At 50.1% G+C, this 15,173-nt stretch overlaps 1 protein-coding gene across 1 annotated transcript in view; it reads left to right on the plus strand.

The window, feature by feature from the left end:
- Nucleotides 1-11,706, plus strand: part of LOC135816970 (cyclin-dependent kinase-like 2) — a 198,421-nt gene extending 186,715 nt beyond the window's left edge. The window contains exon 5 of the mRNA XM_065330074.1: nucleotides 11,506-11,706. Coding sequence (XP_065186146.1) covers nucleotides 11,506-11,706 — 201 coding nt within the window. The remainder of the gene's footprint in view (nucleotides 1-11,505) is intronic.
- Nucleotides 11,707-15,173: the final 3,467 nt, after the last annotated feature.

Below are 15,173 nucleotides of genomic sequence, written 5' to 3' on the forward strand. Positions count from 1 at the left end.
ATATTTTCTCGGCCGAGCCATTCCAATTGCACATCACCACCGCAACGAGGACATTTCCATTGTGATATTGATATCTCAGACCCTGAAGGCAGCTGCTTTGCTCCAACAGAGCTCATCAGTGGAGGTTGGTAATCTTGGATGATCCGGGTGAAGGAATAATGTTATAAGAGGGTAAAACAGTCACAATTGTGCGCTTTCTACATCGAAGTGTGGCATGCCATAGGACACTGAGGCTATAGGTGATAACAGATAGTGCAAGTGTGCGTTACTGGGGCATGCTTTCAGGTCGTCTGCTGTTCTAGAATTGGTGCAAAATCAACAAACAAAGAGAGGTGCTACTAGTAGCCAATAGCCACTCATACATACGAGTGCTGAATGTCCAAACACTGGACACTTGTATTGTCACATCTGTTAAAACTGTCCTTTATCACCTAACCCCTTTGTTTGCTAGGGCATGCCACACTAGAGAGAAAGTGTGAAATTGTGAAAGTTCTCCCCTATACAACATCAATCACTCATTGTATCTTAATCAGCCATTATCAACAACCTCCACTGATGAGCTCTGTCACCATGTTGGACCAAAAAGCTATCTGGAGGGTCTGAAAAGTCAATATCTCAACTATATTGTCCTGGCTGTGGTGGTGATGTGCAAGTGGAATGGGGTGGCCGACAGCACATTGGGTGTGTATGTGTGACTTTATAGTTTTGGACGAGCTTTTCGCTAGATTCACACTATAGAACTGCAACCAAATGTTTACTACATGTATGTTTGGATCTGGGCTATGTATGGGTGCATGGTTGTGTTAAAATTTGTAAATTGTATTCCTTTTTGTCAATACACTTAGATACATGGTGTTGATGGCCAGTTCAAGCAGACGACTGGTCAGGAGGGTACAAACTGTGGAGAGTTCCGTGACCCAGCAGCCGTGCATGTAACAGATGATGAACGAGTGATTATTGCTGAGGTTGGCAACAACCGACTACAGGTATTGCCTTGGTGTTCCAATCATGTTGTAAGGATTACATGTAAACAGTAGCCTCTTTTACGTGCAAAATTGATCAACAATGCAGTAAAGCCAGCTGCTCAGAAAAACTTCAAATAGGCCCAGAGACACAAAAGAGAAAACCGGAACACGGTGGGGGAGGGGGGGGGGGGCGTCTGTAAATTCATGTATTTACTTAGAGACATCCAATAGGCGTTTCGTTCTTGACCCACCCACCCCCAGCAAGCCCCCCCCCCCCCAAGTGCAGATAATACCACTCATAATAAACACCATGCTATGAACACATATACAGTACAGTCGACTCCACTTATAACGAATTCGCATATTAACGAATTTCGTGATAATTATAGCGAACCCTTGTCCATGTCCCAGTTTGAAACCATACAAAATTTGACCCTTTATAGCGAAGTAAGTTACAGCAGCGTTTTCGTTTATAACGAACCAAATCTTGTAGGGCCGCATGTACATGTACATGTACATGTAAAGCAAGTGCACCTGAGTCATACTGTCATGGGCTACATGTGCACCTGAACCTGAAACCAGGCCCAAGAATCCTGTTTCACACCTAGTACAAGTCTGCTGGTAGCTGCCTGTCACTGCATGCAAGCGCATGTTTCTGGGAATACAGAGTATGGCTGTGTATGTGTCCCTGTCTACTCTGCCGTGATGTGTGTAGTGCAGTGTAGTGCATCTCAACGCCTACCTGTACTAGCTGTAGCAGTGCTACATCATGTACATGTACACACGCGGTATGGTATGCATGCACTCTGAAATGTATTTTTTAGAAACGCGTTGCAGGCGAACCCACCACAGACGTCTCTAAGTAAATACATGTGTTTACAGACGACCCCTGAGTAATCAACAACATACAATTACACATACATGGAAATTTTACACAAACTATGTTGTCATTGGATACCCACATTATAACCCATACAGAAGTAAATACCTCTTTGTAATACAATTTTATTGAAATGGTTTTCTTGCTGCAATGATGAGCACTTACTAACTAATGGCTCATGTTGGGAGCAAAACCTGTATTTGTTGGGCAGCACCACTGTTATTTCACACACACTCTCTCCTCCGCATACATTGGTCCACACACGTTAACACCCAAACACACACTTACACTAACATACAGTCACACACGCTCAACCACCCACCCACAGAATACACACTCAAAACCTTGCACATACCTGCATACATCCATTCTCTCTCAAGTGTACACAGAACCACACACACTGCCAACTTATGACATTTCGTGGCCAAAGGCGATGAAAAGCTTATAGAGCAGATAACAGGTAGAAACCAGGATTGAGCTACATTGCAAGGAGATAGAATGTGTCGCGCCTCCAGACATGTGTGGCAAGCGAGATAGCGGAGTTTGAAGAAGAATCATCAACAGAACAATGAAGCAGACTATCGCCATTGTGCGGAGAAGCCCAATTCATGACCGTCGTAAAGCACCGCATTCTGCCATTAGGCGTCTCAGACCGACAGATTATGGGGATGTCCCTAGCCGAAGTTTGAGGTCATGAGCAGCTGCATCCCATCACCTGTTTTTTTTTACTTGGAGCACATCCAAACAAGTACATGTATTGGGCAGCTGTCCAAACAGGAGTTGATTGGAAATCTGGGAGGTTTGGCATTCTGGCAAGGTGACCTAGCCCCTCAGGGCAATGCTGACCAAAACATGTTGAAATGCCTGGTTTCAAGGTCTGCTTTCAGCAAAGTCCAGCACTCAGTACTATACACTAGGATGGAGGCTATACAGGAAAAGTTTAGATGTCATTTGGTGCACAGGGACATGTTTTGTGCACAAAACACATCACAGTTCACAAAATGTATTGTGTCCTTCAACATTGCGCCGGCACAATTCTCTTTTAACGAGTAAACCGGTGTAGCAACAGAACCAAAGTAGAGAGGAATAGGGGCAAATCCTCTGTTGCCTTCCCTTTCACAAAAACAATTTTGCCGATGTCAGATGGTGTGATGTTCCTATCAGCCACAAGGAATTTTTATCTTATCGACATTGATATTTAAGGCCAAAGAAACAGACACATCTGGCAACGTGTACAGCCCCCCCCCCCACAAAACACACACACACCTGAACACACATGCACACACACACACACACACACACACACACACACACACACACAAACACACATCATTTACCATTTGACGCCCATCGCCGGAGGCGATGATAGCGATGCTACAGCAGAAGCCATAGCAGCTTGTGCTGAGTGGGGGGGGGGGGGGGGGGACACACACACACACACACACACATGCGCGCGCACACACACACACCAGGGTCGGATCCAGGATTTTTCCAATGGGGGTTCAATTTTTTCCCACCCTACCCACAATGACGAAATGATGAGTCATTGATGACATACACAGGTATAAGAGGGTCACACGTTCGCGTTATCGGTACAGCACGACAGCCCACATGTACTGTATATTGCATCCTGTACTTGAATATGCCAGCTATACAAATGAAACTTTATTTTCCCTATTTTCAACACTCTGCAGCTAAAACAAAACATTTTTAAAGACACGCAGCACAAGGAAGAAATTTTCAATTTCTTTGCTGCAGAATAGGTGATTGGTACTTTCTCCAGTAGCTCGTCTGTAATGATTGTCCATAATATTGTACTCCGAGCGGCCTGACGTTGACTCCACTGTACAGAAGGTTCCATATGGCAGGCTTCCTGCATCTTTCGTGTCTCAGTCATAATTGTCCCCAGTTCGGAGAAATTTTGATTATTGGATGATGGGACGGTGAATTTGAAGGTGATTTCCAAAGTTTCGCTCTTTGTTTTACCTGCGACACTAGTGGCTACACTTTTCTTTGGAGTGTCACCAAAATTCAATGGCAGCTGGTCTTGAGCCTGCCTCTTTAGACGCTTCGACGAACTCTAAGACAGCTCAAAAATCACGAGCCGCGACGACAATTACAGCACTGCACGGCCACTATTAAGAAACTAGTATTTGAAACTTACTTTTGAAGTTTCCACAGCAGCTCAACAAATGCATGCACCTCTTTCTCCGAAGCGAACGCGTAGCTGTATATTCAGTGCAGATTTACTTTACTTTGTATTATCTACGTTCAAGACAACAAAGTACAATGTCATGTAGATCTACCAAGTTGCATAGCTACCGGACCGCTCTGGCCTGGGCCGACTGGGCCATAGCATGGGGCGTGCACGTCGCATGGGCATGGGTTAGTGGTCACACCCGAACTATTGTCGGAAAAAGCAGGGGGGTTCGTTTGAACCCCCGAACCCCCCCCCCCCCCGGATCCGCCCCTGCACACACACACACACACACACACACACACACACACACACACACACACACACACACACACACACACACACACCTGTCCTGTAGAGCCACTGCCACAGGGGTCACGTGGGCCCCGGAGGGTCATCAGAGAGGAAGATGGAGCACGCAGGCTGATGACGCCGGAGATGGTGGGGCAGACGGAACCGGCGAGAACACACGCATACATGGCTGAACGAATTACGCTGCTGGGCAGTCGGGCACGGGCCAGTCCTCGAGCACCGGTGACGACCGCGGCCTTGCACAGACCGAAAGCAGCACACACACACACACACACACACACACACACACACACACACACACACATGCACTGACTGTGGACAGTTGTGACTTTTTCAGCTCCGTAGTGTTTGACAGCCCAGCCGGCAACAGGCCGGTCTGGAAGTAGGACAGTAGTATTAGTGGCAGTGTAGGGTAGCATAGGGTCGTAGGGTAGCGTAGTGTAGGGGTGTAAGCAGTCAAAATCAGGGAGAACTTCTTCGCCATGGGCGAGCTCGCAGGAGAGCCTGCGATGAAACTGCTCTGCTCCCTCCCGGGCATAGAGCAGACTCTGCTCAGCGTGCTGCAGACCCTGACGTCTCATATCAGCGAGTCGAGGGATCGTGAGGGTCGTCTCCATCAGCGTGTGGACGATCTCTCCACACAGCTCCTAGCCCTACGTGAGGAATTTTGTTCACTGCAGAAATCCGCCATTGTTGTCCCCGACAAGGCCCCTGCACGATCTACTCAGCACCAAGTCCAAGGCGACAAATCTCGTACCCGTACGAAACCTCGTAACCGTCCTCCCCAGCAGGGCCAGCCTGACCCAGCTGCAGCAGCAAACCAGCTCGACCCAGCCGATGCAGATGCTGGACAACAGTCAGGGCAGATCGACGTGGCCTCTGGCTCTGCACAGCACGAAACCCGTACCCGTACGGACGACCCCGGCTTTGTCGATCCTGAGCCTGTGCAATCAGACTGCGAGAAGAGCCAACCTATCATGGCCGTCATCAAGGATGACAGTTGGAAATTAGTTGCGGCGGGCCCGCCAAGAAAGAAGCGATCTGTGTTCTTTGTGGGCAACTTGAGCCACGACTGCACAGTGGACAGTCTCACTGAGTTTGTACACCGTAGGTCGGAAAGCGTAGGGACGCCTGTCAAAGCCCACCAATGCAGCCTACATACAGCCGGAAACGGGCAAGTGTCAGCCAGGATATCGGTTGATGCCACCTCCAAGCTGACAGTGACGTCCGCCAATTTCTGGCCAAGGCCACTCTACTGCAGGCCGTGGAGATTCCACACCTCCACAAATGCGAATGCAGCCAACAGCACCAGCAGCAGCAAGAGCAGCCGCCACAACAAGAACAACAACAGCACCAGCAGCAGCACCAGCAGTCGCCGCAGCAGCACCAGTAGTCACCGCAGCAGCACCAGCAGTCGCCGCAGCAGCAGTAGCACCAGTAGTCACCGCAGCAGCACCAGCAGTCGCCGCAGCAGCAGTAGCGACAGTAGCACCAACCAGCTGGAAGCACAGCAGCATGATCAAGAGCAACAGCAACTTGGGATTGCCGCCACGATAAATGACTTCCTGAGCGCGAGTCGTGGCCTGTCCGCTGCCGCTGCCGGCACACCTGTAACCACGCCACACAGCCACAAACGTTCTTCTGCCGAGCGGTCACCTGATTCGCTGTCGCACGATGCGAAGCGTTCTGCCCAGCCTGGTGCGCAGCCACCCCGGCAGGATAACCAATCCTCACAATGATGGCTCCAACACGTGCACGGCAACCACCTAGAATGCTCCGCCTCATGCTGACAAATGCTTTCGGTATCTTGTCAAAACTTGGGGAGTTCCAAGCTTCTCTCAATGCCCACCACCCTGACATTGTCATCGTCACGGAGACAAAAGTCACGGAGGACAAGGCCACGCCTGCTGACCTCACATTCCCTGGATACTTCCCACCAGTTCGAAGGGACCGTACGGCCCAGGGGGGCGGTGTTGCTATCTGGATTCGGGCCGACCTGGCTTTCACAGAACTAGAATGTATTGATACTGGTGGAAATGAAATCCTGTGGGTTCGCCTCAAGACAGCAGCTGGCCCATCCATTGGAGTATGTGCTGTGTATCGCTCAGGTTCATCCGCTGATGGGGACATCTCTGCCCTAAACAGCATCAGCTCTGGCATAGATGATGCTAGGCAATGCTGCCAGAATATCATCGTTGCAGGTGACCTAAATGTTCACAACCGGGAATGGCTAGGCAGCAGTAGAACTTCCCCTGCTGGTGAAGCTGCTGAAGATCTGTGTTACCACCATTGCCTCGATCAGCATGTCCATGAGCCAACACGTGGCAATAATATCCTCGACCTCATAATGTCAGATATCCCTGGAAGCGTCATCTCAACTCTCCATCCACCTCTAGGGAAATCTGACCACGCAATTGTGATAACTGACTTTGAAGTTGCCCCCTCCTGTGACCGTCCCAGTAAGCGAACCGTGTGGCGCTACCAGCATGCTGACTGGCCTCGGCTACGGGCTTTCTTTCGGTCCACAAACTGGGTGTTGACTGATGACAACAGCATTGACGTATCTTGTGTGAAACTCACACAGAAGATCAAAGAGGGCATGCAGATGTTCATTCCATCCAAAACCCTGAAGCTACGCCAGGGAGACCCAGCCTGGTGGTCACCTGAGTGCCAGGAAGCTGTTGACAGGAAGCAACGGGCCTGGCGACGTCACCGATCTTCGCCCAACAATGCACACCTGCGGCTGGCCTACTCTATGGCAACAGGTGAAGCAACAAACTGTCTGCACAGAGCCAAGCAAGCGCACACTACCAGTATCCGCCGAAAGATAAGAGAAGGTGCCCTTTCCAGCCGACAATGGTGGACAACCGTCAAGCGAGCAGGTGGGCAAGGACACCGCTCTGCAGACATACCTGTTCTGCGTGCGTCGAACGGAACTGAGCACACCACCTGCAGCGAAAAGGCCGAAGCATTCGGGCAGTATTTCTCCGCAAAGTGCAGTCTTGGTGACAACGACTTGCAAGCCAACAGCCTCCCTCCAGTCCGCCCCCGATCTCAAGCTCAACTCCGCAATGTCCACTTTCGGCCAAACACGGTTGAGCGGAAGCTGAGGCAACTCCACCCCGCCAAAGCCACGGGTCCAGACGGCATCCCCGGGCGTGTACTCCGGCAATGCAGCAAAGAGCTGGCTGCACCCGTGTCGCGGCTCTTTTCGCAGGCCTTCCACCAAGGTCGGCAACCTACAATGTGGAAGACGGCAATGGTTGTGCCGGTGCACAAGAAAAAATCCAAGTCTGATGTTAAGAACTACCGCCCGATCTCCCTCCTCTCTATTCTGTCGAAAGTCATGGAGGCCATTATTAACCACTCAATCCGACAGTTCCTGGAGGCACACAACATCCTATCGAAAAGTCAGTATGGCTTCCGCAGCCAACTCGGCACCCAGGACATACTCACGCTACTCAACTACCAATGGAGTCGCGTTGCAGCCAGAGGTGGTGTGGTTCGAGTCATTGCAGTTGATGTGGCTGGCGCATTCGACCGCGTCTCTCATGTAGGCGTTTTGCACAAGGCACAATGCTATGGTGTAACTGGTCCACTTCTCGCTTGGCTGAGGGATTACCTGACTGATCGTCACTTGAGGGTTGCAGTTGGAGGTGAACTTTCCAGTCCGTACCCGACCAAAGCTGGCGTGCCGCAGGGCAGTATCCTTGGTCCCACCCTGTTCATCCTCTACACCAATGATGGCGAGGACCACCTCCCACCAGGTATGGAGCTAGCAGCCTACGCTGACGACACCACTCTCTTCCACTGCCTCACATCAAGAGCTGACATTGACTGTGGCTCCGAGCTCCTCCAGCAGGGCATTGATGCGTTTTCCCGTTGGGGACATAAGTGGAGGATCAAATTTGAGCCCTCCAAGACGCAGGCTATGTCTATAGGCCACCATCGCCAGCCCTGGGAGCTCCCTCGAGCAACATTTGACGGCACACCGGTCAGTGAAGAGAGTCGGCTGAAACTCCTGGGAGTCACCTTTGACGACACCCTGAGCTACTCCTTCCACCTCCGCTCCCTAGCTTCCCGTGCTAACCAGCGGATTGGCTTCCTGAAGCGAGCGTCTCCCATTCTGGACGCCGAGAGCCGCCAACGCGTCTACAACGGCTTTGTGCGACCCACACTCGAGTATTGCCCCTTAGTGTGGATGGGCTCACCCTCGTCCCATCTTAAGAAGCTGGACCAGATCCAGCGAAGGGCCCTCCACATCATCGGAGCAGGTACCTGGCTCCCTAGCCTGGCACTCCGTCGCCTGGTAGCTGCACTTGCCTATACCTACAAGCTCTGCTATCTAGATGCGTCCAGCCCTCTGAAGCAGATGCTGCCTAAACCAGCCACTCACCGTGCCCCCGAGACAAGACCTACCCGTCAGTCTCTCCAGCTGCAGGATTCCCATCCATACCAGATGACAACTGGCCTGCCTGCCAACACCCGGAATAGCTGTCTCCAAGGATTCCCTGCTTGCACCGTTGCAACATGGAATGCCCTGCCACCAGACCTGTTCCACCACCCACCCGCCCAGCCCCACATGCAAAGCTTTAAGAAAAAGGTGTACCGTCACCTTCTTGCTCAGGACTGGCTCTCTGCTACTGATGCACTTTGAATCTGCTCGCCAACGCTTTCCCTGTTCTTATGAGTGTTCAGCTGCTTACCTTATAACCCTGCTGCCATCATCACCAATATTCTGATTCTCATGCACATATCCCAGAACCTGCTATCCTTCGCAGCCCCCATCACCAAGAGCACTGTGCTCTTCTATCTCCCAGCTCTCTCTCTCTCTCTCTCTCTCTCTCTCTCTCTCTCTCTCTCTCTCTCTCTCTCTCTCTCTCGCTCTCTCTCTCTCTCGCTCTCTCTCTCTCTCTCTCTCTCTCTCTCTCTCTCTCTCTCTCTCTCTCTCTCTCTCTCTCTCTCTCTCTCTCTCTCTCTCTCTCTCTCTCTCTCTCTCTCTCTCTCTCTCTCTCTCTCTCTCTCTCTCTCTCTCTCTCTCTCTCTCTCTCTCTCTCTCTCTCTCTCTCTCTCTCTCTCTCTCTCTCTCTCTCTCTCTCTCTCTCTCTCTCTCTCTCTCTCTCTCTCTCTCTCTCTCTCTCTCTCTCTCTCTCTCTCTCTCTCTCTCTCTCTCTCTCTCTCTCTCTCTCTCTCGCTCTCGCTCTCGCTCTCTCTCGCTCTCTCTCGCTCTCTCTCCTCTCTCTCTCTCTCTCTCTCTCTCTCTCTCTCTCTCTCTCTCTCTCTCTCTCTCTCTCTCTCTCTCTCTCTCTCTCTCTCTCTCTCTCTCTCTCGCGCGCGCGCGCGCGCGCTCTCTCTCTCGCGCTCTCTCGCTCTCTCTCGCTCTCTCTCTCTCTCTCTCTCTCTCTCTCTCTCTCTCTCTCTCTCTCTTTCTTCTCTTCTTCTCCCCCCCCCCCCATCTCCCGATAATTATTAGCCCCCGTTTTCTTTCGACGCGTTTGCTGTGCAGTGAAGCCGAGACCCTAGGTCGGTGGAGCACATCAGACCCCGTCACCACGTCCACGATTCATGCCTGCGATGCTGCACCGCTGCTTTGCATGTCATGATTGGAAGCTGTGGCCTTAGTAAAAAAAAAAAAAAAAAAACACATGCACGCACGCACACACACACACACACACACACACACACACACACACACACACACAAGTACGAGTATACTAGCCTTATACGAGTTTATTCCCGTAGCTATTTAAGTTGGTGTTTGTTTGTGTGTTTGTTTGTGTCACGCCTGGCGCTATCCGTATCTGACGGCAAAAAAGCATAGGATGTTATAAATTTTTCAATTCTCCTTTTTTTTCAGGCATATCCTGGGATTCCAACCCGCACTATCGCCCTACATGCATTCCCGCATACACTTCGCATTCATACCCATTCTTCCAAGTTGCTTTACGTTATTATCTTGCGTTTGAAAGCCCTATTTGAATATTGCGGGCAGCTGTATGTGGCCAGCTGTGTTTGATGGTACGGTACGGTACGGGAGACGGTTTCGTATTACCCTCGATCGTACCTGTCCCGTACCTATCCCCTACCGTACCGTGCGATCAAAGACGGCTGGCCACAATACATATTCAAATAGAGCTTTCAAATGCAAGATCACAATGTGAAACAACTTGTAAGAATTAGTATGTATGCGAAGTGTATCGGGGGATGCATGCAGGGCGCGCGATAGTGCGGGTTCGAATCCCAGGTTATGTCTAAAAAAAAAGGAATTTTTAAAGAATTTATAACATCCCTATGCTTTTTTTTGTCTAGGTCATCAAGGCAAAAAAGCATAGCGTAGGGCCCTGAGCTTCCAAGCTCTCTCGTTTTCTTCTACACTTTGTATCATCACCACCTCGTTTACTAGCCTTTTTACTTAGTTTTATCACATTCATCATCATCATCTTATTAAATTTTATTCTCTTATGTGTCTATTGTATCACCACGCGACTACTAAACCTTTGTATGTTTGCCGCTTACCCTTACTTGTATGTTTGCCGCTTACCCTTACTTTGTATGTTCACCGCTTACCCTTACTTTGTATGTTCACAGCTTACACTTACTTGTATGTTCACCGCTTACCCTTACTTGCATGTTCACCGCTTACCCTTACTTGTATGTTCACCGCTTACCCTTACTTTGTATGTTCACCGCTTACCCTTACTTGCATGTTCACAGCTTACCCTTACTTTGTATGTTCGTCGCTTACCCTTACTTTGTATGTTCACGGCTTACCCTTACTTTGTATGTTCACCGCTTACCCTTACTTAACCTTTGTATGTTCACCGCTTACCCTTACTTGTATGTTCACCGCTTACCCTTACTTTGTATGTGTGTCGCTTACCCTTACAGTAACTTGTAAGTAGTTCCGTAAAGTAGTAAAGTAGTTCCGTAAAGTCCACTGATGACCGCAGCAGAAAATTGGGTCTGGAATTACACACCCTTTTTAACTCTAAACGCGTTCACTTGCATGGTAATGTCTCTGGCACTAATACTGCTTATAGTGTTAATTATACTTTTGTCTCCTCGAAAACTGTACGAAGAATTTGACGAAGTTATTTGCCATTTCTAAATCATCTTGATTTCTCCTGTCCATCTCCATGCCCCCTCTGCAGATCACTGACAAGGACTTCTCCGAGTTCAGCACCATAGGAAGGCTTGGATCAGGAATTTGCGAGTTCAACTGGCCAACTGGTGTTGTCCAAGTGAACCACAGCGCACTGGGCCGGTGCCTTGCTGTGACAGAGTACAGTAACCATCGGGTTCAGGTAATAACCAGACACTACACACTGTACATGTACAGTTGTATTGTGTAAAATCCCTCTCCTACCCACTAACAGTGTACTGTGGTATACATAAAGATAGAACTAGCCTATATCACTGTTCAGCATCAAGTTGTGGGACTGTTTTCAATCATGTAACAGCAGATCAATCATATACTCTTAACACAGTACAATCCCAGTTGATAATTTTAGTGGAAGTCGATTGTAACATAATTATGCATTGGCAAGCATGCATGTGTGTGTGTTGGGAGGGGGGGGGGGTGGAGGGTGAGTGCATGTTTGATGGGTGTGTGTGTGTGTGTTGGGAGGGGGGGGTGGAGGGGGAGTGCATGTTTGATGGGTGTGTCGGCTAGTTCTGTTGGTGGGTACTCTGAAGCCAGATTGTGACTGCGTGTGTTGCCATCCACTATACATGTATTACAGTATTACGTTCACTGGGGGGGGGGGGGGGGGGGGGAGGTAAGTGCTATCAAACCCTTTTCTGCACCATGTCCTAAAACACTCACACATGTGCGGTGAGCCTCTAAGGGGAATAATTTCCCGAAGTCCATCCAGAGTTAAGTCGATTTCAGTATAAGTTATCTGCCGTTGGATGGATCGATAGACAATCCATCATCTCAAGGCGCCTTTGAATCCCTTGCCCTTCAAGCTTTGGAAATGAGCACGTAAAAGGACAAGCGCATTGGTATGCAGTTTGGGGGCATTGGTGTAACGTGGGTGGGTGGCTGGAGCCGTTTGAGTGTAGGTGGGCGGGTCCATTTGGCTTGTGTTTGTGTGTGGGGGCTTGAGGGTGTGTACACGATTGTTTGTGTGCATGTGTGTGCGCACGCGCGCGTGTGTGCGTGTGTGTGTGTGTGTGTAGTATAGTGTGTGTGTGTGTGTGCAAGCATTTATGTCTGTGTGTGTGTGTGTGTGTGTGTGTGTGAAATTTTTCGCGGAGAGGAAGCAGATTTGTTAGCTCCTGGTTTTCTCTTTGTTGGCCTCCTCCACGGGGCAGCCTTGACCTTCTGGTCAAGGTCATCCCTGGGTATTGACTGGCAGTAAGCTTTTCATGCCTTGCAGCCGGTTTCTCTCGTGCGGAAGGACATTCAGTGAGCTGACGACCAGGGCGGGTAATTTGTTGCCGTCACCGTCTTCTTGCGTCCTTTCCGCATCCTCCGCAGTGGCGTGGCGAGCCCTCGGATCAACTCCCAGCCTGAAACAATGCAGTGGCGTTCGGCAAAACAAGTGGATTCCTGGATGAGAAAGGATACAGGTCACACTCGCAACAATTTATTCCTGCGCGGTGATAGCTGGAATTGTGAATTTGTCGTGTGGTGGCCAGTCGTCGTGCGGCGATGGTGTAGTGATGTTAGCTTGCTGCGCATACTCCTCGTCGTTTCGTGAAAGTACGTCTTGTGGAGCCCTTGTGGGACGTTCGGTGCCCACCCTATAGCTCAAGATTGTGCTTTCCTGGTGCTTGAAGGCCGAAGCAGTACGCGTACAGTCGTTATTGTTGAACAGAACATCATGTTCACATTAAAGGGGAAGTGCATCGATTTTTCAAGTAGGGCTCAGATGAAAGACAATTGGATATCGGTTCCGATGGTATATCTCTCGCTAGCGTGCGGCTAGGGAAACTTGCCATATCGCCGATTTCCTGATCCCGTTTCCATGGCGACTACAGGTGATGACGCACATTCTGCTTAGCTCCGTGAGAGAGAAGTCGATCACTGCAGAATTGTGTCATTTTCAGTTATCTTCTTGTATTCATGAAGTGAAAGAAGTACTGTGTTCAATGCTGTTAGTGCCGTGAACTGTTTATTAGTAGTCCTCTCCGTTGTGTACTGGGACGTGACACCGACAGGGGAAAGCTGGAGTGCGGAGACGTTAGCTGGCAAGCGAAAATCGTGACGAACCAAGTGCTGAAATCTTGGTTGGGACAAATCAAACATTCAGCATTTACCTCAACCAAGGACCATGCAGTTTGCTCTTTCCACTTCCTGAAGATGGATGCACTGCCTGCTGGAGACTCGCCTGTCTCTCGTAACATCTTCTGAAGCCAGGTGAGACGACGAGTAGCGAAGATTAGCGAACGAAATAATGTCGTATGTTTTGAAAATTTTGCTGAACATTTCTCAGGAGAGATGGCGAATACCAAGCATCTTCTCCTAGTCTAGAGAAACCATTTCATAGGCTACATTCCGCCTAGGGAAATGGCTGGGGAGGACACACTTGGAAGAGAACTAAGTAAGTGATCTTGTTTATGTTGTTCTTTGGTATTGCAATCTTATGTTTGACGAACATACGGCATGGTGCATAGTTGGTCGTTGAGTGCCTGCCTGTGGATGTATAAGTGTGTGCTGATAAACACTTCCTATGCAAGAATCTGACACTCATGCTCTCTTTCTTTCTTGCAGTATGTGCGCACGTGTGTGTGTGTGTGTGTGTGTGTGTGTGTGTGTGTGTGTGTGTGTGTGTGTGTGTGAGAGAGAGAGAGAGAGAGAGAGAGAGAGAGAGAGAAAGAGAGAGAGAGAGAGAGAGAGAGAGAGAGAGAAAGAGAGAGAGAGTGTGTGTGTGTGTGTGTGCAGGAGCAGCGTGGAGCATGCCAGTGTGATCGCTGTGGCCGTTGCTTTCTTAGCTGTGGCGTTCTTGCTCGTCACAAGTGTGTGGCTCAGCCCCCAACGACAGTGGGGCCGTGTTGTGGTGAATACTGTGTGTCCTGCGACCGCTGCTTCCGTTCAGTCCAGGGCAGGAATAGACACCGCTGCTGAAGCTCTCCCCGGCCGTACGTCAGTCTCGTGGCAGATGACCCAAACTCTCATTTTGTGTGTGTGTGTGTGTGTGTGTGTGTGTGTGTGTGTGTGTGTGTGTGTGTGTGTGTGTGTGTGTATGTGATGTGGGAGTCTCAAGGAGCGATCAGCACTCCCGTCATCTTAATACTGCTGATCTAGCCCAAAGAGCGCGTCTTCCTGAGGACATTGGCGCTCTCCTGCGTGAGTACCGTCTGCGTTGGCTGGGTCATGTTGCCCGTATGGACGCGGCCCGGATTCCTCAACAAGTGTTGTTTGGTGAGCTCGAAGCAACCAGACCACGGCATGGGCCAAAGAAGCGTTGGCGAGACACGATTGTCGGTGATCTGCGCTCGCTGGATATTCCGGAGTCCGAGTGGTATCGGCTCGCACAAGATCGCCCGGAATGGCGCAGGCGGGTTCATCAACATCGTCTTCCTCCCCCGGCACCGAAGGACTTTCATTGCGCATGCGGCAGAGCGTTTAGGAGAAGTGGCGATTTGAAGCGTCACATCAAGTACTGCCCAACTCAGTAGCCTATCATCTCCACTGGAGATGGGGCGTCAAAGGTCAAAGGTGTATGTGGTGTATGTATTTGTATGTGTGTTGCTCCCTACGTAGCCGGACAAACTCTTGTTTTTGTGTCCCGGGCGCCATGGGGCGGCGTTCTCCCATTCTCTCTCCACTGCCCCTCCAGGCCCAAGTGGCTGTGACTCGACAGGGCAGGGC

The sequence above is a fragment of the Sycon ciliatum genome, chromosome 5 (assembly GCF_964019385.1).
Source record: "Sycon ciliatum chromosome 5, ocSycCili1.1, whole genome shotgun sequence".
Classification (NCBI taxonomy): domain Eukaryota; kingdom Metazoa; phylum Porifera; class Calcarea; order Leucosolenida; family Sycettidae; genus Sycon; species Sycon ciliatum.